Here is a 27,768-nt window from a genome sequence, read left to right as displayed (position 1 = left end):
AGTGCTTAACCGCCCTGACAGTTAGGAAGTTTTCCTAATGTCCACCCTAAACGACCCTTGCTGGGATTTAGCCCATTGCTTCTTGCAAGAGTTCACATCTGATCTCATATCTGCCTATGAGCTGCTGCCAATGGGAAGGCTTCAGTACAGCCCCAATACACACTCACTGGAGTTTTTGTATTAGCTAAATCTACCTGCAGTATAATCCTGCTTGCAGCATCGCCAGACAGACGGACACAGGGACAGATCAACTGTATCATCCCACTCCGTTTACAGCAGCGCCTGTATGTCTGTGTAGTATCTACCTGTCGGTCTACTCAGACTACAGTCTCTCCCCCGCCCGTTGATTTTCTCTCCACTATTGTCCTCACAGCTCCGTCTCAGGACATCTCCGCACAGAGTAGGCAGAATTCTAACCTGTCTAATCACCTCAGAGAGTTATACAAAGTGTTACAGTCCCAGAACCCCCGCCCGCCGGCTGTGTGTGTGCCGCAGAAAGACACACCGGCTGCTCTGCAAACCAAACCACAGCCACTGCTTGACACACACACACACACGCACACGCGCGCGCGCGCCTAGAGAGCTGCAAACTAACCCCCCTCTCCCGTCCGAAGTGAACAGGCAGCCCCGCTCAGAGAGGGAGACCCCGGGACGCTCCGAGGGACACAGCAGGTGTGGAGAAGCTGCCCATGGCTGACAAGAGCTTCATTGAGAAACCCGAGTCCTTCCCGCAGAAGGAGGAGGCTTTGGAGTGGGGCTACGAGGAAGGTAAGGAGACGGGGGGAAGGCAGCTGGCTCCCCGAGCTGCTGGCTGGGGCTGAAGGAAGGAGAAGTTTCGTTGTGCGGGGGAGAAAGGGACGTTTACTTTCACCTATGGAAAGGCAAAGTACAGTGACATGCAGACCATCATCACACCTCGTAACGCTGGCTCTTTAGCAGCTACACTTTCAGGGTAATATCGAAGCTGAGATCATGGTGTCAAGGGACACTGCCAACTTTCATTTGTCCCCAAATCCATATGTAGTACAAACACCCCTTTATGCAACCTAAGACCAACAGAAATATTTTCCCCATTAGACAAACAAACAAACAAAAACCTAACAGGAGAAATCAGGTATTTTAAAAATAAACAAATATTCCTCTGCTGCCTTTAAAATCCAGACACTGCAGCACTAAGAACCTGATAGTGAAACCGACTATAAAACAAAGTAGAACTAATTTAGCTGATTTCATTGTCCAAGTTCAGAGAAATGCAAAAAAAAAAGGGAAACAGATAATAAATTATGAGTAGTCAATGGATTTTAAAAATACATTCATGTTGAACTATCTAAAGGGTATAAGTAACAGCATTTTTTTGACAGTGTCCCTTTAATTATATTATATAATCCCTTCAATTATATATGCATGCATGTATGTAAAGGTTAAAGCTGCATGTCTTTCATGAAAAACAGTAATTTTATTTCCACATGCTAGCTTTTCATTTTATTTTTAGGAGTCGAATGGGGGTTGATCTTTCCTGATGCTAATGGAGAATACCAGTCTCCTATTAACTTGAATTCAAGAGAAGCCAAATATGACCCCTCACTACTAGAAGTGCGTTTATCACCCAACTATGTTGTTTGCCGTGACTGCGAAGTAATTAATGATGGACATTCCATTCAAATTGTCCTTAAGTCAAAATCAGGTATGCTTAATCATTGTTTACATTTTTTTCCAACACAATAAAATGGATGATAAAGTTTAGATTGTCTTAAGGAATATTCTCTGCACAGTAACTGAACTGAGAAAGAACATTCACCTCTATAAATGAGCTATGATCCAGATCCTACATCATTTTAGTCAATAGTAGTTTTGCCACTGACTTTAATGGAAGCAGGAGTGAGCTTTGTGGGTAGCTTGATTGTTGTGGTCCAAAACTGGACATTCATTTTTGTGACACTGTTAGAAATTTAACAATTAATCCTTATGTCAAGAACGTTTGCTTCTGTTAGAAATCTAATAACTAATCCTTATGTCAAGAAAGTTTGCTTCTGTTAGAAATCTAATAATTAATCATTATGTCAAGAAAGTTTGCTGATGCCAGCCTGGTTCACAACATGCAGCATTATTCAAAATTTCCGCTTATGATGGTGTGACCCTAATTCACTTGGGCCAACAGTGTCTGAAGTTTAGAAATTGTCCAGAATATAACTAAGATGTTGTGGAACCCAAATTGTATTTTATACTTATAACTGACAGAAACTGTGGACCTGATCCAAAGTCTATGGAAATCAACAGAAGTTTTCCATTGACTTCCATGGCTTTTGATAATGCATTATATGGATAATTGTGGACCTTGATGGTTCATTTAGGATAAGATGCTTGAATTATACTTAGGATGTTGATAAGCCTTCAACTGTAAAGGGTATTGCATCAGTATTTGCCCCCCCCAAAAAAAAAACAAAACAAAACTAGAAAGCAATAAAAACACCATTTCCAGCTTAACTGAAAGTTGAAATCCTGGGTGAGGAATTCTGTGATCAGAACTTTGCATCTGGATTAGCTATGCTAAGTGGAGGACTTAAAAGTCAGGAGGGAAGGTGGAGAGAGGCAATCTTAATTAATGACGTTCCAGTCCTGTGGACAGGGGCCAGTTCATACCCTGCATGAAGTAAGAGGAGTCTCAGAACTGTGTTGTCTGGTAACAGCCTTGTAGAGGCTGTTATGAAGCACAAGATTGCTACAGCCCAAGGCTTTCCAGCCATGCCTGACAAGCCACCTACTCAAAGCTACTTTATGTCAGCTGGTTATTCACCTGTTCTGGGGGAATTCCCCGCTGCTCCGTTAGTGCAAAGAGGTCAGAGCAAGGGCCGAGGATCTGGCCTATGATGTTTATTTTCATCAAACCAATAATATAGGTGGTGGATTTGTACAGTGGAAGGAGAAACAGGCATGCAATGTACATCTTTGAGATGAGCTTTAGTCTGTCAAGATAGCACTAGGGATTAATGTTAATAATTCAGAAAGTATGATGTTTACTGTATTTTAACAAGGATGAAAACTTGCATGATGTGACCAGTCAGTTCACCACAGAAAGTGTTCTGAGGGCCACCAGTGATACATGGGCCATAGTTTGGAAACTTCTGTTGTGGGGGATTTTTACAGAGAGTTAAAAGTTATACATGTCTGGACATGGGGTCCTTGAAAAGCAGTGCAGTGACCTCTAGGTCACCAGCGTGAATTCAGAGTGACAATGCCCAACTGTTACTGTCTTTGGTGACATGTGGGAAATAAGCTGGGAGTCTCAGTTAAGTCCCATCTTCTGTTCCTAGGTCTGTTCCTGTCACTTAATCTCTCTGTGTCCCCGTTCTCCATCTGTAAAATCAGGGTATATCTTCCATTACAGGTGTAGGTCTTCTGCCTCCAGGAGGGGGAGAAAAGAGTTAATAAGCTCCCTTAAGCTTAAGACTAACAACAATAGAACTCCTCTGTGTCCAGTTCCCTAAACTGGCCAAACCCAGGATCTTGCTGCGGCTCCCACAGCTTGCCACCTCATGGGGTGCTGTGAAGACAAATCCATTTAGCCAGATTTTCTAAATGGGAGCTCGTGAGCACTGAGCACTTTTGAAAATATGGCCAATTAATGTATAAAAGGTTCCCATATACATGGCGTAGTGGCTATAGAAAAGCCTACAAATATATAAAGTGGAATGAGTAAAATATATATTAAAATCAATGGTTATTCCATTTCAGACTGTACATTTTTCAGCTGCATCATTGCACAGTGCACATATTGTCATCTATAGAGCTATCATTAATGATGGTTCTTTTGATCCTTAATTCAGAACATACATTCAGACTCTTCATTTGACATTGTAAACGTTTTACAGGTTGCATCCAGTTTGGGCACTGTGCATGTATGATATATAAGATGGAGAAAGCATGACTGACTTTACAATGGAGGAGAATAGATATGATTGTGAGCTGCCTTGAATATTTCAGAAATATTTTAGAGGGTATTCTACTAGCAGAAACACTTCTTTGACCATGCAGGTCAAGTATATTCTGCAAGGACTGACAGTTTCAGTTTCAGAATGATTTTCCAATAGGGACTCACATGTTGCAGAGAGGCAAAGTGCACACGAATATGTTCTATGCACTGATAATAAATACTCTTAACATGAGATGAGTGTTATGAATTAAGCCTCAAAGATAGGTTTAGTGATGGTCCTGTAGATCCAAAACACTATTACAGTAGAGAGCACTTCCAGTCACACACATAATGGGAATAATATTTCCTTTCAACAAAAAAAATGTGTTATTAAAGATATAATATTAATATAACACATTATCAGATTTTGCTGTATTCTGGACATGTTGTTTCCTCAATGTTTATCACACTGAAGACAGTGAGAGACTAGAGTTTGATAGGCTTTGGAGCAGACCTGTAAGCACTCTAAGCCCCAAATCTGCCCTTGTATATGAGAACATTACTCCTACTGATTTCAGTGAAGAGTTTTAAGCATGTACCTGAAGGCAATATTTGGTCCTAAGCAGCTTCAGGACTCACTGGACCAAACTCTGGTATGGATGGAAGCAAGGGCCAAAGTTTGGCTTCAGATGTGTGTACCTATGTGTATATACCATTGTGAATAGATACATTAATGTCAAATGTTCAAGTTATAATTTGTACTTCTTTTCATTTTTTATGACTGAGGGATGGATCTTTTGTTGTTTAATTTTAAAACATTATCCCACATTCACAACTGTGGGTTTTAGAAACAGCAGTAAGAATATTCTGGCGGTCTAGAGTACTGTGAAGCATCTTCCTACTGGTTTACTTTAAGTAAATATAGTATAGTGTTGATATTGTATCTTAAGATTATTTATTATGAGCTCATGGAACATAAGGGCAACCTGTATCTCACAAGCCTGGCAGGTGTTGTCTATCAAAATATCATTATCTAACAAAATATTGGCAGCCAAGAATGCCAGAGTTTCATGACCAATTTCTGCACAACAAACATAGGTGATGCCGGCGAGGAATTTGTACAGCTACAAGTCAATTAAGCAGTTTGACACCAGAAGGAAACCACATCACCTGGTTAGAACACAGAGCTTCTGTTTGGTTATCAATCTATAAACCTATTCACTCTTTGGAGTGATAAGCATACAGTGCTTTTATCTTGCAATGTGACTAGCTGTTCCACCTTGTAAAACTCAGAATGCAGGATAATACCATTTTAATAGCATTATATAACTGAGAACGAATTGGGATTCTGCAGATGAGTAATAACACAGGAGAAAAGACAGCAGGTATGGTAACTTTGCTCCCATTCTCTCTTAGATAGATGGTAATAAAGAAGTTTGCAACAATCTCCCAATTGTTTGTGGACAAGATACTCAGCAGCTTGTTTGCTTGGAAAACTAAGTATGTCTTCATTTGTGTTCTTTTTCAGTGTTAGTTGGTGGGCCTTTACCTCGGGGACATGAATTTGAACTACATGATGTTCAGTTTCACTGGGGGAGAGAAAACCAGCGTGGCTCTGAACACACTGTTAATTTTAAAGCTTTTCCCATGGAGGTAAGAATGACATCACGTTACAAAAAACCTGTGCTATGCACAAGATGTTAAACATTGCTTGAAAACCTGGTAGTTCAAAACAGCTTTTATTTTAGCCCAGCATTTTTCATATGAAAAACCGTCTGCTGAAGTGTGCTTTAATGCCAGTAAATTGAGATTTGAGTCTTTAGTAATGTGCCTCTAGCATTCATCATATTGCATGATTAATTGGCCATAAAGTTAACTTGCAGAACTATTAACTTCTGTCTTAATAATATTAGCATTCTAACAAGATCTGCTATTTCAACACTTCCTATGTCACCTGGACTAATAGCTATAGTTGTGGGGAAATAGCTGTTGGAAACCTTTCCATGATAAATAATAATTAAATAACAAACTAGTTTTTAAAAAGCATAAATAAATTGTTCATGAAAAGCCTTAGACATCTGAAAACTGGAGGATATATGAAATTCTTCTATATAATTATAGCATAGAATGAAGCTCAGCTTTGGAAAGAAGGATACAAATGTTCTGCAATCTTAAAATGTGACCTGTTCCACAGATACTCAACTTTATGTCCACGATTGCAATTGTGCTGCAGAAGATCATTCCAGTATTTTCATTTACTGTGCACTTCATCTTTTGTATTATAAGGAACTTCCAGCCTTTTTTCAGAGGTTTTAAAATTATTTTTGCCTTGCTGTTTATCATAATCCCTTAGAAGCTCAAATTGGAATTTCCTATCCATTTATGCTCTCCTCTTCAAATGCTTGGGCATTTGTTACTGACTGGTTACACATGGAGCCCACTCTGCCGGAGCAGAATTTTTTAAAAGAAAAAGGATAAAAATCAGCATTTATTTAAAAAATAAATATAAAAATCCACACGAACTTGTGGACTAGATACAAGTTTAATGTGTAGCTTAAATAACTAAGTTAGGAACATTGATCAGATCTTGGCCTCTGCTGTGACTGTTTTGCATCAGTCCACTGCAGAATTGGCTTCAGGAAAGTTACCCCAACATGGGGGACTCACCAGGTAATGTAGGGCCAGAGTAACAGCTTCTACATCACCTTTTACTGGATGCTGTATAGATGCATCCCCATGCCAAAGCAGTTCTAGTGGCCCCTTGTGGCAGTGGGCAACTGATACAATATAAAGCAAACCTTCCTCCAGTAAGTTAATGTCTATTTAAAAAATAAATCAGTATGTAAAAAAAGGGTCAGCATAGAGGCAAGTCATGAAAAAGGTCCAGGGATTAGCCAACAGATCTGATCAGCCTCTGTGGGAACCTCCTTCAAGGGCAGCATGACAGCTGTGCTAAAACTTCCTGACAAAGTGAGGGATGTCAAACCCAAGATTTCATTACAGTTAGCACAGAAGTGTGTATATAGATCTATAGAAGAGCAAATTGGCTTCCACCTCATCTTTTGCATCAAAGCCATTTTTGGCTAAGTTCTTATTCTAGGATCTTGCTTACTGGTGACAGTAGGATAGGTCTAATGGCTAGAAGATAAGATTTATTGATTTATTTTAAATACATTGTAAAAGCAGCATAAACGTGCAGCCTTACATGCAGGTCCCCAAGTAGATTACTCTTCTCTTGTGGGAAGTTACCACTCTTGGGTTAGGAGTCATGTACAGACAGATATACAGGCCGTAACCCCATGTCCCTTATTCCCACACTATCTTGCTTTGACAGCCTGTAGAGTGACTTCTTTGCATGTCTTTTGGGGAGATTGAAATGGTGAAGGAACCACACTCTCTGTAGAAAACTTCTGCTCCATATTCCCCTTCTACCTGTGAGTTTTCTAGTCTTAGGCATACAGGGCAGCTAAATTTTGGTCCAAATATCATACTGTAAAAAATTGAGGAGGGTGAAAGCAGGTGCTCATGATAAATATATATGTCCCTTCAATAGTGTGATCTATGTCACTGCTTACAGAACATGGGATTCTAATCACTGTCTTCATTCCAGGGATTTCCACACATTACTTTTATCACGAACAGTCACTTTGGTCAGTAAAGCTATTTTCTTGCCTGTTATATGGGCATCTTTTTGTTCAGGAGCTGGTGGTCATAGTATGTAGTTTAGGGCCTCATTTTCAGTGGGTTGGTAGGTAACAGTAATTTAATGTGTATACTAATAGATAGTGATAGGAGTCTGTCCAGTTGCATACCCATCTGTGGAGTATGTGTTCTCATCTTGTAGTGTGTATGTGTAAATGTGTATATACAAAAGCAAGCCTGAGAATCAGGCCCTTGATAGCTGTGCCTGACTTTTCCATTAGAAGAGAATGTCTGCCCCAAATGCTGATTTTTGCCTTAGAAGCGTGAAATTCATTTCTGTCACTGATAATAAAAAAAACATTGGATGATAAGACTTTCAGGAGGACACAAACCAAGCGTATGAACATAAGATAAACAAAACTGCATGGTTTTTACTAAATCTATTAGCAACACACCAAACTGGGACCAGATTGTAATCTTTATTATTCCATTAAAATCCAGAGTAATTCTATTGAAGCCAATGTAGTAACTCTGGATTTCAACTGATATATCTGATATGGCTCTCTGTATTTATTGATCAGAGCAGCAGTTTGATTTTGAATTCTGACTCTAAGATATAGGAACCATCTTACACACCCTTACATTAATAAACTGGGCCAGCTATTACAGAACAGCTACAGAATATCAGTGTAACAACTCTCGTAAAGTCTGACTTTAGACAGGAATGTTACTTCTCAATGTTTGGAAGAAGATTACTGCTTAGTTCCTTCCTCTGGTTCTTTACCCTTGATATAACTATTAGATAGGAATTAAGCAATATCCTGTATCTCGAAGTGTAACAATCTATTATTTTCTAACTAGACATCTTGGAATCTTGCACAGGGTTAGGATGTTCAGGTTCATGGCTAAATAGATTAGCAAATTAGGTTTGTATTGTAACCTCTGGGACAAACACTTGAGATCATTTACCATGTTGTTTTAACAAAACTGCTGTTCATGTGACTCAGAGGCTAAATTTGTTGTTATTTTTATTATTATCAGAAATTTGGTAAAGTCTTGTTTTTTCAGCTTCCCTAATGGAAGAAATCAAAATGTTGACTTTAATATATATGCTATCATTTTAATTGAAACCCTTGTAGTTGCAATAACCAAGATAAGCCAGACAAAGCAGCAAACTGCAGTCTAATGTAAACACTGTTACACCTTTTTTAACATATACTGTACATGTTGTTAACGATCCTCCTCCCTTTGTTCCTGGAAAGAAATACAATGCCCAATCTTGCCTTGCAGCCAAAAACTGGGAGGAGGTATTTCATCCAGCCTTCCTCAGAAATCATATGCAGTATTCTACTGAGCATACTCAGGGATACTTTACTCTCTCAGGCTGCTGCTGAAGGTACATGTTTGATAAAGAGCTCAACAATTCAAGATTAGTACCTAGTTCAATTTCCTTGAAAGATACAAAGGCTAGACTGTGACATGGAGTACACACCTATACAGGGCAGAAAACGGAGTAAGAGCTACTCTTCTACCTTTGCATGAACTACCCAAGCCTTGAGTGTGGAGATGAATGAGCAAGTGGGTGTTGCAACCTACTCTTCACCCCCTCCAGAAGGTGGGTGGGGAATAGGAAGGAAGGAGTGGCGAATGTGTGGAACCTTGATTCTCCCCCTCCTACTTGTTGCCTGGTGCAGGGGTGGAGGTTAGCAATTTACTGCTGATATAGGCCAACAGCAAATTACCACCCTGCTGGAGCAAAGAGAAGCATGGAGGGAATTATGCCTCAGAGATGTGTCTCTGAATGTCCTAGTATGTCCCTAAACTTGTCCTAGGATGGTGTAGCTTACACACTGGTACTTGCTCAGGACTGGGCCAAACAGCACAATTTAACCCTAAAAGAACAATTTATTTTTAGAGTCAATCACAGGAAGCTGCTATAAAATAAAACTGACAGTGGTCAAAAATGGTTCCTCTCAATGCAAACAACTTGACTGGGAGCAAAGTGGAGAAATCTGTAGAATCCAACCCTTTAAAATATTGCCTGATGTTAGCCTGTTTTGTACGCACATTACTAGCCAGCTGCAGTATGTTTTTTCCAAACCTTGTGCAAACTATCAGTGGGAGGGAATAAGCTGCAAATTATTTCCAAGCCTTTCCAAGATGTACAGGAAGAGAAACACCTTCCCTTTTGCTGTCATAAATTTTCAATTGAAAAAACAAAAAACCTCACAGCTGCCTGCGGAGTCCAAATGAGTTTTGAACAGCAAAGCCAAACAAAAATATAAAATAAAATAAAATAGTCTTTTGTGTAATGTAATGTAAAACAAATTTGTTTGTTCTGTTGTATTTTTCATTACGACAATAACTATCACGAAAAATACTGTAATAAATACATAAAACTCACCCAGTCTAAATGAAACAATTAGATTTTCTTTTGCTCATCTGAAATGATGCCATCTTAAGTATTAAAATAGTACTTTGTCTCAATTAATGGCTTTAGAGTAAAATTATGATATTAAATTTCTCTCCCTCAAGCATCTTCACCATCTGTTTAGCAACACATAGTGTTTGGTTCTTTGGATTATTTTAATAAACACAGCTTTCAAATCAGATATATAGACTGTACCAATCTACCCCTTTTCATTTCTGTTAGAAAAAAATCCCATGCCTCTAATGCACAGGTTTATCCTGAACTTTACCTTAATCTTGAAATGTCTGAATTAGGTTTTGTTAAAGCATTTTGGACCAAATTCTGTTCACCTTTGGCATGTCTACACTGCAGTAAAACACCTGTGGATGGCTCATATCAGTCGGCTTGGGCTTGGGCTGCAGGGCTATAAAATTGCAATAGAGATGTTTGGGCTCATGCTGGAGCCTGGGTTCTGGGACCCTGAGGGGGAAGAGTCCCAGAACCCAATTTCCAGCCTGAGCCCAAATGTCTATACTGCAGTTTTCTAGCGCCACATCTGAAGCCCACAAGCCCAAGTCAACTGACATGGGCCATCTGTGGGTGTTTTATTGCAATGTAGACATGCCCTTGTGTGAAATTCACCCTTTATTTTCCATATATGTATAGGGTGACCAGCCATATTTAAGCCCTCCTGCAGATGTCCCAACTTTTTCTTTAAAAAAAGGCAAATTATCCCATATTTTCTGTCCCCCCCAACTCATCAGTACTGGCAGGTCCTGCTACTGGCTGGATCCCTGATCACTAGCCGCCTGCTCACCAGTGATTAGCTGGGGAGGGAGTCCGGTGGCCGACAATGGGGGTGGGTGTGCAAGGCTGGGGATGGGGCTGGCTGCTCCCCATGCTGGTCTGTCAGTACAGCCTCTGCTGCGTGCTGGCTCAGCAGGTGCTGCCCCTCCACCCCGTTTCTAGCCGGCACTGGCTGCAAGCTGCGAGAGCTGGTGAGTGTGTGCAGGTGCCAGGTGGTGGCCTCTGCCCTTTGCCCTTTCACATCCCCCCAGACCCTCTGCTCCTCCATATCCCCCCTTGGCGGGTGCGGCTTGTTCCCAGCACTGTGCAGAGAACCAGCCCTTGGTTGGAGTGCTCAGTGCATCAGCAGCCTGGCCGGCAGGCTCATTCCATCCCCCACTGCCTCTGACTGAGCCGGGGCCCTGGAAAAACCCAAGATCTTCCGGCCTGGGGCACTGGCTGGGAGGAGCTGAGCCCTGCATGTGCCCTCTGCCCTAAAGCTTTAAAGATAAGAAGATAAATAAAAATAATCCAACTATGCAGTATTTCTTTTTGACAGGGGCTCAGACATCTTGATGTTAATTTGAATGTTTGTACTTCATAGTTCTGATTGCCATTGAATTCCCCTGAATATGAGTAATTTTACCACGTGTCCCATATTCAGCATAGGGAAATATGGTCACCCTATATTTGTAGTTCAGAGGCCTCTGTGCTGTTTATTTTATTCAAAGATTTATTGCTTCATTTGTAAATTTGCTTGATAAAACAAAGCAAACACAAAGAAAATACATGTAATTGTAACACCAGGTTGGCAATCTCTACTCCCCTCCATGCGCACACAAATCCTATTTTCTTTACCTCACACAAGTACTCCCTTTGACCTGAGTGAGCCTGGTGAGAGGAGTAAGACAAGCAGGCCCATTTTAACAACACTTGTTTCCAAGATTAGGCACCAATCTTGCACTACTGAAATGAGTGGGAGTTTTGCCATTAACTTTAATGTGACTATGATCTGGGCCAGGGGTAGGCAACTTATGGCATGTGTGCCAAAGGCGGCATCTCTGCATTTTAATTTCATTTTAAAAGAAGCTTCTTAAACATTTTAAAAACCTTATTTACTTTAATACAACAATAGTTTAGTTATATAATATAGACTTATAGAAAGAGACCTTCTAAAAACATTAAAATGTATTACTGGCATGTGAAACCTTAAATTAGAGTGAATAAATGAAGACTTGGCACAGCACTTCTGAAAGATTGCTGACCCCTGATCTGGGCCATAAACTCAAATGGGAATGTTTTAAACACAGGCCTACATCTCATTCACCTCAATAATCTGACTGATTTCCTGCTTGTAAAGGATGGAATTCATTCCTTTGCAGAGGGGCAGCACAAAGCCTAATTGCTTAAGATCCACTGACGATCTCAAAATAAGGGAGTGAATTTCACTCTTTACAAGCAGGAATTGGCTCAGAGTGCTTTAACAAAACTTCATTCTGCTATTTTAAATTTAAATTTTGGGTTTTTCTGCTCATAACTTTTTAAGAAGTATTTTTAATAAAGAAAATTCCCTAATAGAATATTAACTTAATATTCAAATAACTAAATGACTGTTCAGTCTAGTATCATTATTGACTAGTAATGTAGTGTTTAAAGTACTGTAGTGTTTTTTTATGACTAACACTATTCTTTTATTCGCAACCGGATCCAGATTCAAACCATCACTGATGAAAAAGAAATACATAATTTTATCTCTTATATAGAAAGAAGGTATAATCATAATATATACCCCTTACATAATACTTTATGGATCAGACTGATTCCTGGTACAACTCCAGAATCATCACTGGAGTTACACTGGGGGTTGAATCTAGCTGATGCTCTGCAAAAAAGTATTTTCCAGAAGTTTTTCACTTAGTAAGACCCTCCGATTTCCCCCTTATTTATTGATTTGTGTTTTGTTTTTTGGCTGTTGTGCAAAACTAGAAACTCTCTCTCCCTCTCTCAGTAGACCAAAGAGAAACTGACAAAATGAAATACATTCATTATCATCATTTTAAAAGTAATATGAGTAGCATATGATTCTTGAAATAGCTTTGTTACCAGTTGCTAAGTTCTTTCAGTATTAGATTTGTTATTTGTTGCTGACAGATAATTTGATCCAAATGATCACTCACAGTCCCTAAATTGTACTTTGATTCTAGGTAATTCACCAGTATGAACACTGAGTGCTTATGGCTTTGTTCAGTCACACATAGTTTATACTTTGCAAAGAATACATTTAAGAACTTTGTATTGCAGTGTTGATTCATAAGGCGCACCGGGTGCACTAATGGTCGATATGCTAGCAGGTGGGCATGGCTTTGATATAGCTGATGTAGGGAGAAATGCTTCTTCCAGCTCTTTGAAAGAAGGGTATTCGTGTGCTTATGTGAAATGTGTTTGGGGCCTTCTCTGTGAGCAAAAACTGCAATTTAATCCAGGGGTGATGCTGGGAAAACATACACGATACTACTCAGCCACCACCATTTAAGGGCAAAGTCACCAGCAGGTGAGTCCTAAACTGCTCATTGCCCATCTACTCCCTTTTCCAGGGATTTTCCTATTTTTGCCCAATTGTGCAGCAGATGCTTTTGAGTCTCATGCGCACCTCAGAATCTTTTCTACTGGCTGCTTCAATAGTTCCTGTGAAGCACCTCTATTACCAGTACAAAGGATTATGCATTTAAGAAATGGAAGGTCCCCACTACAGATAAATCAGCCAGAAAGCAAGATACCTTTTTGGGTAAGAAATGACACATAGGGAATGTTTGGTAGAAGGAAATGAGCAGCAAGCCATGGGAGAGGTCTGTGGCTGAGGGCTAATCTTTGCCTAGAAGGCCAACATACTAGGACCAAATCTTATTGTATTCACTTAGGGCTATGCTGTTGCATTTAGGCCTGGTCTACACTAGGGGATGGGAGGGAAATAGCGTAGCTGAAGTTGACGTATCTGAGTTCGACTTACCTCCTGTCCTCACGATGCAGGATTGATGGCTGCAGCTCCCCCATCGACTCTGCTTCCACCTCTTGCCCTGATGGAGTTCTGGAGTTGACAGGGAGCATGTTCGGGGATCGATTTATCATGTCTAGACGAGTCTAGCCACAGTGTGTAGTAAAGGCTGACCTGGAACTGCACCATCATAGGGGAAGCACTGAAAGTGAAATGTCTCATAGTTCCCTGGCTGTGTTGAAGGGAATGCAATCTCTGAGACCTCTTTAAAGGATTCAGCATTATCTCCTCCACCCCTTGAATAGATGAGGAAAATGCTGATTTGATTACATTGAAATGTTTTGTGGGAATGTGTTGATTTCATTGACATTTCTGACCAATAATTATCTAAATATTTTGTTTGGGTAAAGTCAAAATCTTTAGTTTTCGTATGGCTAGAGCACTTCATTTCAACATTATTGTTTCAACTTTTATGCTATATGAAGTTCAGTATAACATACTGTAATATAATCAAAATAATAAAGTCAAAATGAAACATTTTCATAAAATCATTTAGCTATTTCTGAAATGAAAATTTCCCCAATTTTGTGGAAAATGACTTTTTTTTATGATTTAGGATGAATGGAAATTTTGAAATGTCCAAATTCCTCATGGATTTAAAATTCTGAGTTTCAACCAGCTCTAATAAGTATCTATATAGACAGACCATTCTTCTGAGTCCCAATCTAGTACCTCAGTCACAGACCATCTCAGAGAAAAGCCATTACACAACACTAATGCAGCATGTAAAACTGCAATTCAACAGCAGGCTATTAAAGATACACAGTGAAGATTATTATTGTTGGAAACTTGGGCAGTGTTGAGCTGAAAATTGTTCTGAGCTTCCTTGAAGCGTGTACTATTCAAGTATAACCGCTCATTGGAGAGAAGTCAAGATTATATTTGGAAAATAACCTACTCTTGCTGTTACGGTCTTCCATTTAGGAAGAACCTCAGGTCATCTTACAGCAAATATCAAACCAAATTATCTGTAAATATGAACTAAATTAGATGGGAGTGATCACTGTGTTATTCTGCCTTCATTAGATAAATGTATGTATAAAAATAAAATCAGTGAGATTAAGAGCCCTCGTCCTGCAGCCCTTGTTTAAATAACTAGTCCTTCCTCAGGTGAATAGTCTGGTTTTAAATCCCTGGAAATTAATGGCAGTTACCTTAGACCCACTGATTTCAGTTGAGAAGCTGATCATGTGAATACATTTTCCAGAGTTACTCTCTTAAATCACACCTCAGGATGTTTTCTTCACAGCTTAGAAAATTGGTGACTCTGATAGCACACAATATAATTGACTCTTCCACAAGATGCAGTAAACTTGTATGCATTAATAATCACTTATATTAATCCAGTCTTCTTGCCAGGTTTTGGTCTCTCAAAGCTTAAAAATAATATAACCGCCCACCCACTCACCTCCACACACCCACACACCCACACCAGCAAAGACATCTACATAGCAAAAACAGACTGGAGAGACTTTTACAGAAATCCTCATCTTTCCCACACATCCCTTCCTAGTCATCCTAATTTAGAGGTAGTGGGAGGCAAGGCTGGAGTGCACTGTGCTCCAGCTATCTCCAGTTGAAGTACAGAACCTTGAGTACTATTATCAGCTGGCACAGATTAGAGCAGCTCCAAGGGTACTGTATCTTACACCTGGGCGGAAACTTGGCACAGCAAAGAATCTCTCCTATAAATCTGACTGCAGGACTTACACAGCATTTCACTTTCCTGGTGAAGGTTTGGTGCCAAAAGCCAACAATCGGGAGCCAAGTAATGACATATTTGCTTTTTTCTTCTTTTGTTATTATATAGAATATTTATTAATGGTGGAAACAATTTTCATTTTGAGATGATTCCTATTTTCATTGTATCTCCTGCATACTCAAGGTGAAAAGTTGAAAACCTGGAAATAGAGGAGTTTGTCCTTGTAAACAGGAATAAAATGAGATTTGCGCAAATTTGGTGCATAGCTCATCTTAGGAACCCTCAGTTTCCCTGCCCCTCCACCCCAGTAGCTAAGTTTAAAAATACATTTAGGTCCTTCTAAGGTAGAAGCTGCTGTACCATTGAAAATACATATAATTATTTGATGAAAAATGCCAAAATTTGAATATTAGTCACAAAATATAATTCAACCAGCTATAGGCTGGTTGAATAAATGAAATATTTATTCACAAATAGCACATACTTTTGGTAAAATCATGATCTGTTCACAAACAAGAACATTCAAATTAAATGAATTGAATAAATTATCATAGTCCAAGCTCTACACTAAAGGAAAATTGTAGAACACACCCAATAATTTACTTATAATGCACCCCCTAATTATACAATTGTGGGGTGAAATTTATTCCTCCCATAGCTAGTGAATATCATGTGACCTGACACATGAGACCCTTGTATTGTTACCTTTGGTGGCCTAACTGCACAACCCTCTCTTAGTTCCTCTACCAATCATACTGAGCTGTTTGGCCCCACAGTGCTCTGTGGCAGTGAACCCTGCCTGTTAATCATATTGATGATCTTTGTGATATTTTGGTTTCCTGTTCAAAACTGGAGTAAAAAGTTTTTGTGTGTGGGGAGCTTAAATGATTTTGTGGGGGATCAAGTCCTTCTCCCTGCAAACCAAGGCATAGAGAGGAGAACCTTGCAGCTTGCCACAGGAGATACTAAGGCCTGTGGACTGCAGTGGCAGCTGTGGCTTGCTGCATTATGTGCAGGTAGCTCAAGGCCACCTCCTGCCACTCCCATCGGTGTTGAGAGGGCTGCTCAGCATTCATCTCTGTGTCCATCAGAGACTCCCTGTGTGGTCTCCCCATTTCCTGACCTCATGCACAATGGAAATGAAGTAGGGCTGTCAATTAATTGCAGTTGACTCATGCGATTAACTCAAAAAAATGAATTGTGATTAATCACAGTTTTAATTGCACTGTTAAACAATAGAATACCAATTGAAATGTATTAAATATTTTGGATGTTTTTTCTACATTTTCATATATATTGTATTCTGTGTTGTAATTGAAATCAAAGTGTGTATTATTTTTCATTATAAATATTTGCACTGTAAAAATGATAAACAAAAGAAATAGTATTTTTCAATTCACCTTATTGAAGTACTGTAGTGCAATCTTTTTGTTGTTAAAGTGCAGCTTACAAATGTAGATTTTTTTGTTATATAACTGCACTAAAAAACAAAACAATGTAAAACTTCAGAGCCTACAAGTTTACTCAGTCTTTCTAAGGGGATAAATAATTTGGGCAGAATTTGCACCGGATGAGACTATTTTAGCTCCATTGTCTTCAGTGAAGCTATCACAAATTTACGCCAGCTGAGGATCTGCTGCGGGTGAGTTTGTGTGTTAGTGAGTTAGGCCTCTGCCATTCCCCAGCCTTGGTACCAGAAATAAGCCAACAACAAAAATGCTGTCTCTGTGTATGTAATATAAATTTAAATCGGAATCGGAATTCAGCTATAAGCTATTGCTGTCACTGCCCTTTACTGAGTCACATGCCACCAGCAGGTTGATTTTCTTTTTTGGTGGTTCGAGTTCTGTAGTTTCCGCATCAGAGTGTTGCTCTTTTAAGACTTCTGAAGTCATGCTCTACCCCTCGTCCCTCTCAGATTTTTGACACTACTTCAGATTCTTAAACCTTGGGTCAAGTGCTGTAGCTATCTTTAGAAATCTCACGTTGGTACTTTCTTTACATTTTGTCAAATCTGCAGTGAAAGTGTTCTTAAAACGAACATGTGTTGGGTCATCATCCGAGATTGCTGTAACATGAAATGTATGGCAGAATGCAGGTAAAACAGAACAGGAGACATGCAATTCTCCCCCAAGTTGCTCAGTCACAAATTTAATTAACACATTATTTTTTAATGAGCATCATCAGCATGGAAACATGGCCTCTGGAATAGTGAATGAAGCATGAAGGAACATACGAATGTTTAGCATATCTAGCATGTGAATACCTTGCAATGCCCGCTACAAAAGTGGCATGAGAACACGTTCTCACTTTCAGGTGACATTGTAAACAAAAAGAGGGCAGCATTATCTCCTGCAAATTGTAACCAGACTTGTTTGTCTGAGCGACAGGCTGAAGTAGGACTGAGTTTTTTGTAGGTTTTACATTGGTTTATTTTGAATGCAGTTATTTTTTGTACACAATTCTGTATTTGTAAGTTGAACGCCCATGATAGAGATTGTACTATAGTACTTGTATTAGGTGAATTGAAAAATACTATTTCTTGTTTTTTACAGTGCAAATATTTGTAATAAAAATGTATTAGTGAGCACTGCACACTTTGTATTCTATGTTGTAATTGAAATCAATATATTTGAAAATGTAGAAAACATCCAAAAATATTTTAATAAATGGTATTGTATTATTGTTCAACAGTGCGATTAATCACACGATTAATTTTTTTAATTGTGTGATTAATCGTGATTAAATTTTTTAATCACTTGACAGCCCTAAAATGAAGCATTTCTGCTAAGACTAATCCCTTCTTGTATTCTAAAATGGGGTGAAGAGGACAACTTGGCTGGCCTTTTCTGTATTCCTCGTCCTTCTCTGTATCTCTTTTTACTCTTCTTTCCAGCCTGCCAAAAATAGTTCTAGTCTTTAGAGTCTTTTCCCCCTATAGAATCCTTTCCTGCTGTTAATTCTGTTTTTATAAGGACTGTCAATATTTCTGTCAAGTATGAGAGGGGTAGCCATGTTAGTCTGGATCTGTAAAAGCACTTTGCTGCAGTCAATATTTCTAGTATGTCTTATTTGAGATGAGATTGCCATTTGTGAATTTACTGTTCAGCACAAGGACATACCTCTGATATATATGTAATGTCTCAATTCTCTATCCTTTCCTTAACAAAAGCCTAATAGCTTAGTTACTCTGACTGCTTAAGCACACTGGATTGTCCACAATGACACTTAGAGCTTTTTTCTGAAATGGTACAACTAATTCGGAACCCATCACCGTGCATATGGCTAGTTCCAGCTGTTCCTTACACTTTCACTTGTATAAATTGAATTTCAACTGTAGGTGTGCCATGCAGTTATCAAGTTTTATTCCATGATTCAGAATTACATCTCACCCTGTGGGTACGAAATTTGCTGAACAGCATCTCATTGTTACCTTGTGCTTTCCTCACATCTGTTCGTTGTACCCACCTGTTGTCTCTTTTGGTCATCTTTCTGTTGTGTATGTTTACAGAACCTGGGGGAAAAACAGCACATCTTCTGCTAGGGTAAATGGTATCTCTCTAACTTGTTATAATTCACTGAATGAGAAAGAAGAACCATTGGATATAATTGATGTGGATGCCCAGCTCAAGATCCTTGTACCCTATTCCTCAGAGCCACACTGGACTCAGAGCCACATTGGTTTCACTGTTATTTATTTGTCATGGTAGCACCTAATGCCCCAGTCCTGGACCATGGCCCATGGTGCTAGGTGCTATGCAAACACAGAACAGAAAGATAGTTCCCATCAAGCCTTCTGCACCCATGGAAGGGACTAGGGATGGAAGGCAAGTTCTGGCTAAAGCTGATGTTCTGTTCAGTTATCACTTAGCTTCACTCTGAATTTTCATGGTTAAATGATACATTTTAGCCTGACTGAACACATGTACCTTGCCATTTAACCACACAGGCTTTGCTCGTTCACTTTTTTGCTTCCTTTTTGTGTTGTGGGATACATAGGCCTTCTGCCTCGCCACTAAGGGTATGGCTACACTTGAAATTTTAAAGCGCTACCTCAGCAGCGCTTTGAAGTGCGAGTGTGGTCGCAGCGCTAGCGTTGGGAGAGAGCTCTCCCAGCGCTGCGCGTACTCCACATCCTCTACGGGTGTAGCTTGCAGCGCTGGGAGCCATGCTCCCAGCGCTGCAGCACTGTTTACACTGAGGCTTTACAGTGCTGTAACTTGCAGCACTAGGGGGGTGTTTTTTTCATACCCCTGAGCACGAAACTTGCAGAGCTGTAAAGCGCCAGTGTAGCCATGGCCTAAGATATTCTCCAACAGCCTCTATACTGCTTCTATGAATTTTAATTTCCTAACTTTCCCCTTCAGGCTGTTAATAACTAACTTCCTATTTTTTAAAAAAATCACCATTTTGAAATTGAGTGCCATAGTAGTATTCCTTGGTATGATCCCCCCATGAAGATGTGGAACTTAATTACCGAATATTATGGTCAGTCGTAGTGGCTCAAACACACTTGCTTCCCAAAACAATTCAGCAGTAAGTCAGGTATCTCCCTTTTAAGTGCTCACACAAACTATTGGTTGTGGTAGTAAGAAATTGTTTTTCCAAGTCATGCCCTCATGTGACATTGTTTACTCAGTACTTGCGTAGCTGAAATTACACATTACCATTCTACTAGATTATATTGCGTTTCTGATCTCACATAAATTTCTGGGCCATATCCTAAGCCAGTGGTTCTCAAACTTTGTTCTGGTGACCCCTTTCACATAGCAAACCTCTGAGTGTGACTCCTGCCCCTCTTAGATATATTTAAAAGTGTTTTTAATTTATAATACCTTTATAAATACCAGAGGCAAAGTGGGATTTGGGGTGGAGGCTGACAGTTTGCGATCCCCTCATATCCCCTCAAGAACCTTGTGACCCCCTGAGGCATTCTGACCCCCAGTTGAGAACACCTGTCCTACGCTTTCACTAGGGTCCCTTTGCACTGTAGAAGCTATAAAAGGAACATCATACCAGTTCCAAATGAGCAGGTAAAGATTCCCTTTACTTCATACACTGTCCTCTACTTTTGTATCATGTTGTGGATGGAACCACAACATGATGCCCTCTGGAAAACCTGAACCTATGGAAAGTCCTTTAGGGCAGTGTTCCTCCATCTTTTTGATACCAGGGACCAGCTTGCTGCATTCCTAAACTGTGCCAGGGGAGATCTCAGGGACCAGTGCCGGTCCATGGATTGGTTGTTGAGAAACGCTGCTCTAGAGCAGTGGTTCCCAAACTTGTTCCGCCGCTTGTGCAGGTAATGCCCCATGTGGGCTGGGCCTGTTTTTTTACCTGCCATATCCGCAGGTTCGGCCGATCGCGGCTCCCAGTGGCCATGGTTCACTGCTCCAGGCCAATAGGAGCTGCTGAAAGCGACAGCCAGCACGTCCCTCGGCCCGCACCACTTCCAGCGTCTCCCGTGGCCACTGGGAGCCATGATGGGCCGAACTTGCAGACACGGCAGGTAAGCAAACAGGCCCGGCCCACCATGGGCTTTCCCTGCACAAGTGGCAGAACAAGTTTGGGAACCACTGCTCTAGAGGACTCTACTGGCTAATATAAGTTAGAGCAGTCCTTAGGATGCTCTAATTTATGTCAAGGGCAGGTTCAACCCCAAGGCCAAGGCAAGGGTGATGATGGCTCACCACAGCTTTTGCTTTCCCCCACAGTTGTGCCCTTTGACTTCATCTTTGTTCTGATTGAAAGCCCCATGTGCATCCTAATTTTAATAAACTCAGATTTTTATTCATGCTGAATCTACCTCATAAGTATTATTCTCTACACCAGGGATCAGCAACCTTTGGCATGCAGCTAACCAGGGTAAGCACCTGGTGGGCTGAGCCAGTTTGTTTACCTGCCTTATCCACAGGTTTGGCCAATCTCAGCTCCCACAGGTTGCGGTTTGCCGGTCCAGGCTAATGGGGGATGCAGGAAGCGGCATGCGCTGAGGGATGTGCTGGCTGCCGCTTCCCTCTGCCTCCATTGGCCTGGAGCAGTGAACCACAGCCTGTGGGAGCTGCAATTAGCCAAACCTGCAGACATGGCAAGTAAACAAACCGGCCTTGCCCACCAGGGTGTTTACCCTGGCGAGCCACGTGCCAAAGGTTGTCGATCCCTGCTCTACACAGAAAACCTATTCTTCCTAAGAAGCTCTCTCTATAGCCCATAGATTCTTTAATACATAATAATACTTCTTTTCCTCTTGTACCAAAACCATCTTTCTAGAATAAATTGCAGCAGAAATCATGGTGTAATGCAGTTCATTCTCATCTAACTAGTACACAAAAGCCAATTAATATGAGATCTTCTCCAAATCTCAGGCTTTCCAACTCATCTATTTGTGTTTTCGAGCTTCCTGCATTGGTATATAGGGATTTGTAATCTTTATGTGAAATGATGCACTCATTTATATGTAACCCATTGCACTAGGATGCCTCTACTCGATTTCTCTGCCTTTCTTCTGGTGCAATGTAAATTAGATATGAAATGTGAAGGACAGCAAGGAAAAATACAACTAGGTGGAAAAGCTCAGGAGTGGAATCTGTGACTCACCCTCCATTTTGGGACCGTAAGCGTGTAGACTCACCCCTGCAGCACCTCCTGCTGGTGGTCTCAGGGAATTAGCTCTCCAGCCATTGGAGCGCCCTCTGCAGGCTGGTGTCCTGCTATCGCTTGGCCCCTGTGTCCCTCCCAGACCCGGTGCCCTGTTATGTGGGGCACTGCCCCCTGGCAGTAACCTCTCAGTCTTAGTATCTCCCCAGGGAACCCACACCCACTATCCCCACCTCACCTCAGTACAGGGCTACTGCCAGTCATTGTCTAGGCCCTACTCATCACTGGCAAGGTTGGGTTTGGACCTGCTGCCTTGGCCTGCCCCGGGCTGCCCTCTGCAACCCCCAGTACTTATTAGCCCAATGCTAGCCCACAGCCTGGGGCTTTCCAGGCTGGAGTTGCCTAGCTCCTCTGCCTTTCCCCAGCCCTGCTTCACTTAGGTACCCTGTCTCTAGCTCCCTGCAGGCAGGCCCTTCTCCCTTTAGAGCCAGAGGGAGACTGTTTACTTGACCTCCTGGCTCAAGCCTTTATAGGGCCAGCTGGGCCCTAACTGGGGCATGGCCCCAGCTGAGCCTGCTTCCCACTCAGCCTGGGCTGTTCTCCCAACCCTCCCGCCCTCTCTCAGGGCTGGTTTTAACCCTACAGGGACCCAGAAGAGGCTCCTCTGCAGCCAAGCCACATGATGGAGGAGCTCAGCAATTTGGAGGAGGGAAATTCAAAGGGGTGCTGGGCAGTAGTCATTGTTGATGGGCATGCTTCCCTCTGAACTAGGTTGCTATTCATGCAGATATCTGTCTGGAAGTTAATGCTGATCCTAGCAGCTGTAACTTCTACTCCAGGCTGTTACTGCACGTTGTCTTTGTCTGAGAGGGCCATTCCACAGTATTCATACAATATTTAAAACCAGAGGGAAATCAGGTTTGGATAGGATATATTTGGATACCCCTTTCGATAAGCTTTGTGATGCTTAGCTCGCCCAAACAGAACCTTGGAATCTCTTGAGCTTGAGATACACACAGAACTCACAGGGACAGTCTTTGTCTTAAGCCTTTAGAAAAATGCTTAGCTGACAACAATACTGGCCTAAAGAAACTGTTCCAGAGATTACAGTACCTAGTTGCACAGCTAATGGGAAATTTCTGTGTAACTTAGTTCTGACGGAGAAACAAACAGGCTCCCAAGGATTAATTTACATTTGACATTGCTTGCATAAAAGAAAGGAGTCTTTGTAATAATTAGCCCCTCAGTGAGAGTAGGAATTCAGGCAATAGAAGAAAATGAACAGCTGATTACAAAAATAGCACATGCTCAATAATCATAGAGAAGTTACAGTAGCAACAATATGTTTTTCTAACTTTGATACAGTTTAAGCTGTGGATCTGAAAAATGATTCTTCATATTATTGTACATATCTGCTCACTATGATCCTCATTCTGGCCCCGGATTGCCAGACCCTCCCATAAAATCCACCAAAGGGCATGCCACATTTCTGCCTTCCCGTGGTGGAGCAGATATATAGAGAGAATCCACAGCATACTGTTGTGTTCCCCTGGTGTTATCTGGACTAGTGATCTGCTAGGCCACTCCAATCCTTGACTCTGGGAGCCAGCCTTACCCTGGTCTGCTGTGAGAACCCCCACTCCTGGGCTGTTCATGTACAGCCTCTGGCGTGTAAGCTGCTTTGTTTGTGCAACCAAATGAAATAAAGGCAAAATGCATTCTTAGCTGATTGTAACACTTTCAGTGCCCTTGCAAACTTAGATGCTTCTCACCGCAGGCTGGCTGGTTGCCATTTAGCCAGTCTCTCCCCTTTGATCAGAGCTTTAGTTGCTTGGAGGTGATGTCTGTAGATGTAGGTGGAAGAGAGAGGAAGAGCATGACAAATGTCTCTCCCTTTTATCATGTTCTTTCTTCCCTCTTGGCTTTGTCCCCCCCATTTCAGAGTCAGATGAGCATTACCTCATTGCAGTCCCTGACTGACCAAGGGAAGTGGGGTGACTCACTCAAGAGTCCAACAGATCCTTTGTTGCTGCCTAGGCCAGTGTCCTTTGTTCCTGTGAGGCTGGGCTGGGTTTGTCCCATACACGCCCTGATGAGGTGTGAACTGCCCCTCTTTTTCTGAAGAGTTTTGACTGGGCTTGTTTTAAGCCATGAGGACATACTTTCAGCCTCATAACTATATAATGAAATTACAACCTATAACATTACCATAACAACAATGCTCAGTGCATCATGAGCCTTCCAAATACACCCGACATGACAAACTTTGCATTGGATACCACACAATCATTTTATAAGGATGAAAATAGGGGTGCAGGGGGTTTCCCCAAGGCACAGAGTGTCACAACTGTGAAGTTTAAATCCTCAGCCATACTATTCACAGAAGTGTGGAGAAGAACTCAGTGTGGGAAGAGCACAACTGGTAGGCTCATTAGCAGAACTAATCCTCAGGACCACATCACCATGTTAAAGGGGTGCCATAGGCCATGGCTGCTAGCTGGGGGAAGTGGCTACAGCCAGGTTGTGCAGATGCTTCATGCTGCATTCAGTTCTCTCAGCCAAAATGCTGTTGTCTTGTGCAGACTTTTTCTGCTAGGGCCCAGTCCTGCTGCCACTGAGGTCAATAGAAGTTTGCCTTTGAGGGAGCATGAGCTGGCCTGTAATTGCTTTTCCAATCCCAGCTGCTTAGTTTACTATTAAAACTGTCCTTTCACTAGTGCAGGATAAATAGTTCTTTATGTTTGTCCAAATACCAAATGAGGGTTTCATAATTCCTCTCATAATAGTTAAAGGAAGTAAAAAATATTATATATAATACTTTTTAACGTAGTAAAACCAGGCAAATTATTCTGTATTGTGTAAATGTATAACATACTTATAGTCCGGGCTGGATTAAAGCTAAATGGGGTTTAGAGCCACCAAATCTTTGTGCGCCTATCTCCCTAGACAGATGGCTTGCTCAGCCTCTCTTTTCCAGACAGACTCTTCCTCCCAAGGGTGAGCCCATTCCCTTGCTCAGAAGTGAAACAGGCCAACTCACCCTAGTAGGTAACTGGCTCCCATTTGCCCACCACAAGCACTGGGCCCAGATCTCAAAGATCCTATGCCAATCTGTACTGTTAATCAGACATGTCATCCTAAACAATGGGCTGCGATTTATTTCATAGGAAGCTTTTCCATACAACACCTCAGGAGGGGTCTGTCACTCAGATGGCAGCTGGATATGGGAATGTGGCAGTACAGAGCAGGGCTAAAAGTAAGTCAAGTCAGGCATAGCTTAGAAGACTAGGTAACATTGCAATCCAGAGTTTGCACTGCTGGATGTCTGCAGCCAGGTCCCTGATATAGCACTTCCTGACTATGTTTCTCGATGTGTGAGAGTAAGATTAGCTGACATCAGAGCTTAATTGCTCACTTTTGTTCTCTGTGAACTCATGACCCCTTTGAGCTGCATAGAACAGCCATTGCCATAGTCAGGAGTAAACTTTTACAAGATTCTCCGACTCTGTTTGTTATCGAGAGAAGCTGGCTGCCAGAACTAATAAACCTATCAGCGATACAGAAAATGCCTCTGATTCCATGTCAGGCTCTAGCATCCCAGGGCCCCATCTTTTCATTGAGCCATAAAAGATCTTGCTGTGGTGGCCTGGAAACAGAAAGGCATGGTTTCTTAAATCAGGGCTAGTCAATCATTGTAAAGTCTCAGGTACATCGTTAACGTAGGGCCTGAAGCTCAGGTCCTTACTGAGTTCATATTCAGTCCTTACCAATGCAAACCTCAAGTTAATGTCAGTGGGGATTTTGTCTGAGTAAAGCCATAAGAACTGAGATCAGTGCATGTTTGGATTAAAGAAGGATGAAGTAAAAACTAAGTAAGGTCCTCAGGATATGGCCCCTAAAGAAATAAATATTTTTCCTAGGCTCAGTTCTGAGTTTCTTAGTGATACTTAAGAAGAAACTTCTCTCTACCTGATGGCAGAACAAGACAATTTCATCAGCACTGTGTTATTTATTTACCATTTTTAAAGCTTCAGTTCACCTTGAAAGGAACTCAATACTAACTTGCCACACATCCAGCTACAATAAAATCCTCTGAATTATTATTTTCTCCTCCAAGGAAAATAAGTTATTTTCTGACAGCTAAGGACCTTTTCCTAGTTTTATAAACAGTTTGTGAAAATACTTCCCATTGTGCACCTGACTGGCAGAGTAGCAGAGTAGCTGACTCTTTCAATAAAAACATCATAACCACTGAAAATCAAAACTTTAGCTTAGTAAATTGTACAGAACCTTTCCGGCTGTACTGACATGCTCAGCTTGTTTCTACTCTGAATGAAGGATGCTTTAAAACCACATAATGGGAAACTGCCAGTACAATCTAGTGGTTTCAATCTATTATTTTACCAGATCTGTGGTTATATGCATATCAGTCTGGTATCACCAATGCGTGCTCTTTATATGACTGCCTCAATGTAAAATGAAGGTTAGCAGAATATTGTACATTGGTCTGATAAGGATCAAAAAGTTAGCATCACTCTCAGAATAGTGAATATAAATTGTTGCATGTTGGGAAGTGAAGCTATGAAATGTATAATTTACAAATGCATCATATATTTGTATTATAAAAATCTGCAAAACTATTGGGATCAGTTCTCTCAAGGTGGACCTCCAACTCCCATTAATATTAACAGGAGTTGTTTGTTCTGTCAACTGTGGAATGTAGGCCTTAGAGTTCAAATTGTATAATCTTTATTGGTAGATGGGTTTTCTTTTCTTTTTTTGCCACCAGTAGTTGTTTTTATTTTTGTATCTCATGGTGTCACCTGACTTCTGTATGCCTAACCATATTACAAATAAAACAACTAACAAACAAAAGAACACGCAAACAAAAAAAATAAAAAATAAATGCTAGTTTCCAAAGAGCAGAGTTCCACTTGTTTTCTGATGTCTTCCTTTCTTGGTTCCCCCTTGGTGGACCTATCTATTTACTTATATGGCCTCCATCAATTTAGCCTCTGAATGATTCCCAAGTATATAAGACAAGAAGGAAGAGGTACAGTTTTGAACTTTCTTTCTTCCTCCCCAGTCTGGAGGAGAATTAGCTTGATTGGTTTTTTAAGGAAGCTATAAATCTATTTATTTGTTTAAATGTGCATGTGTAAAGTCATCAGTGCTAGAGTGAATGCAGTGAGGCGTGTGGTCACTCTAATAGTATGATTTGTGGTAATTTCTCATTCTGTTGCCTGTCTACAAGGCCTTTGTCTCCTTACTTGTCTGTGAAGTGCCATGCAGAATGTCTCCTGGAGCTCTTCCAGCAGACACTGGGAGCATTCTCACTGTAACCCCATGAGAAGCATACACTGTGTGTTTACCTGAGGGGGTGGTGCTGTCTCCCCATATTTTCCTGCCACTCTGAGCTATGTAGTGGTCACTAGCAGAGAGTAGCGCCTGTGCTCAGGAGAATACCGGGCCTTCCACTGTAGCTGGTCCCTATCTGAGGGTACGTCTACACTACCCACCGAATCGCTGGGTAGCGATCGATCTATCAGGGATCGATTTATCGAGTGTAGTGTAGATGCGATAAAATCGATCCCCGGTCACTCTCCCATCGACTGCTGAACTCCAGCAGCGCGAGAGGCGGAAGCAAAGTCGACAGGGGAGCCGCAGCC

General features: G+C 41.1%; 1 protein-coding gene across 1 annotated transcript in view; it reads left to right on the top strand.

Annotated features, from left to right (window-relative positions):
• The first annotated feature begins 602 nt into the window (after positions 1-602).
• CA8 (carbonic anhydrase 8) overlaps positions 603-27,768 on the top strand; it is a 48,007-nt gene continuing 20,841 nt past the window's right edge. The window contains exons 1-3 of the mRNA XM_032785417.2: positions 603-768; positions 1,493-1,684; positions 5,439-5,563. Coding sequence (XP_032641308.1) covers positions 690-768; positions 1,493-1,684; positions 5,439-5,563 — 396 coding nt within the window. The 5' untranslated portion in view covers positions 603-689. The remainder of the gene's footprint in view (positions 769-1,492; positions 1,685-5,438; positions 5,564-27,768) is intronic.

This window comes from Chelonoidis abingdonii, chromosome 2 (genome assembly GCF_003597395.2).
Source record: "Chelonoidis abingdonii isolate Lonesome George chromosome 2, CheloAbing_2.0, whole genome shotgun sequence".
Taxonomy (NCBI): domain Eukaryota; kingdom Metazoa; phylum Chordata; order Testudines; family Testudinidae; genus Chelonoidis; species Chelonoidis abingdonii.
This window is presented reverse-complemented; position numbering and strand designations above follow the sequence as displayed.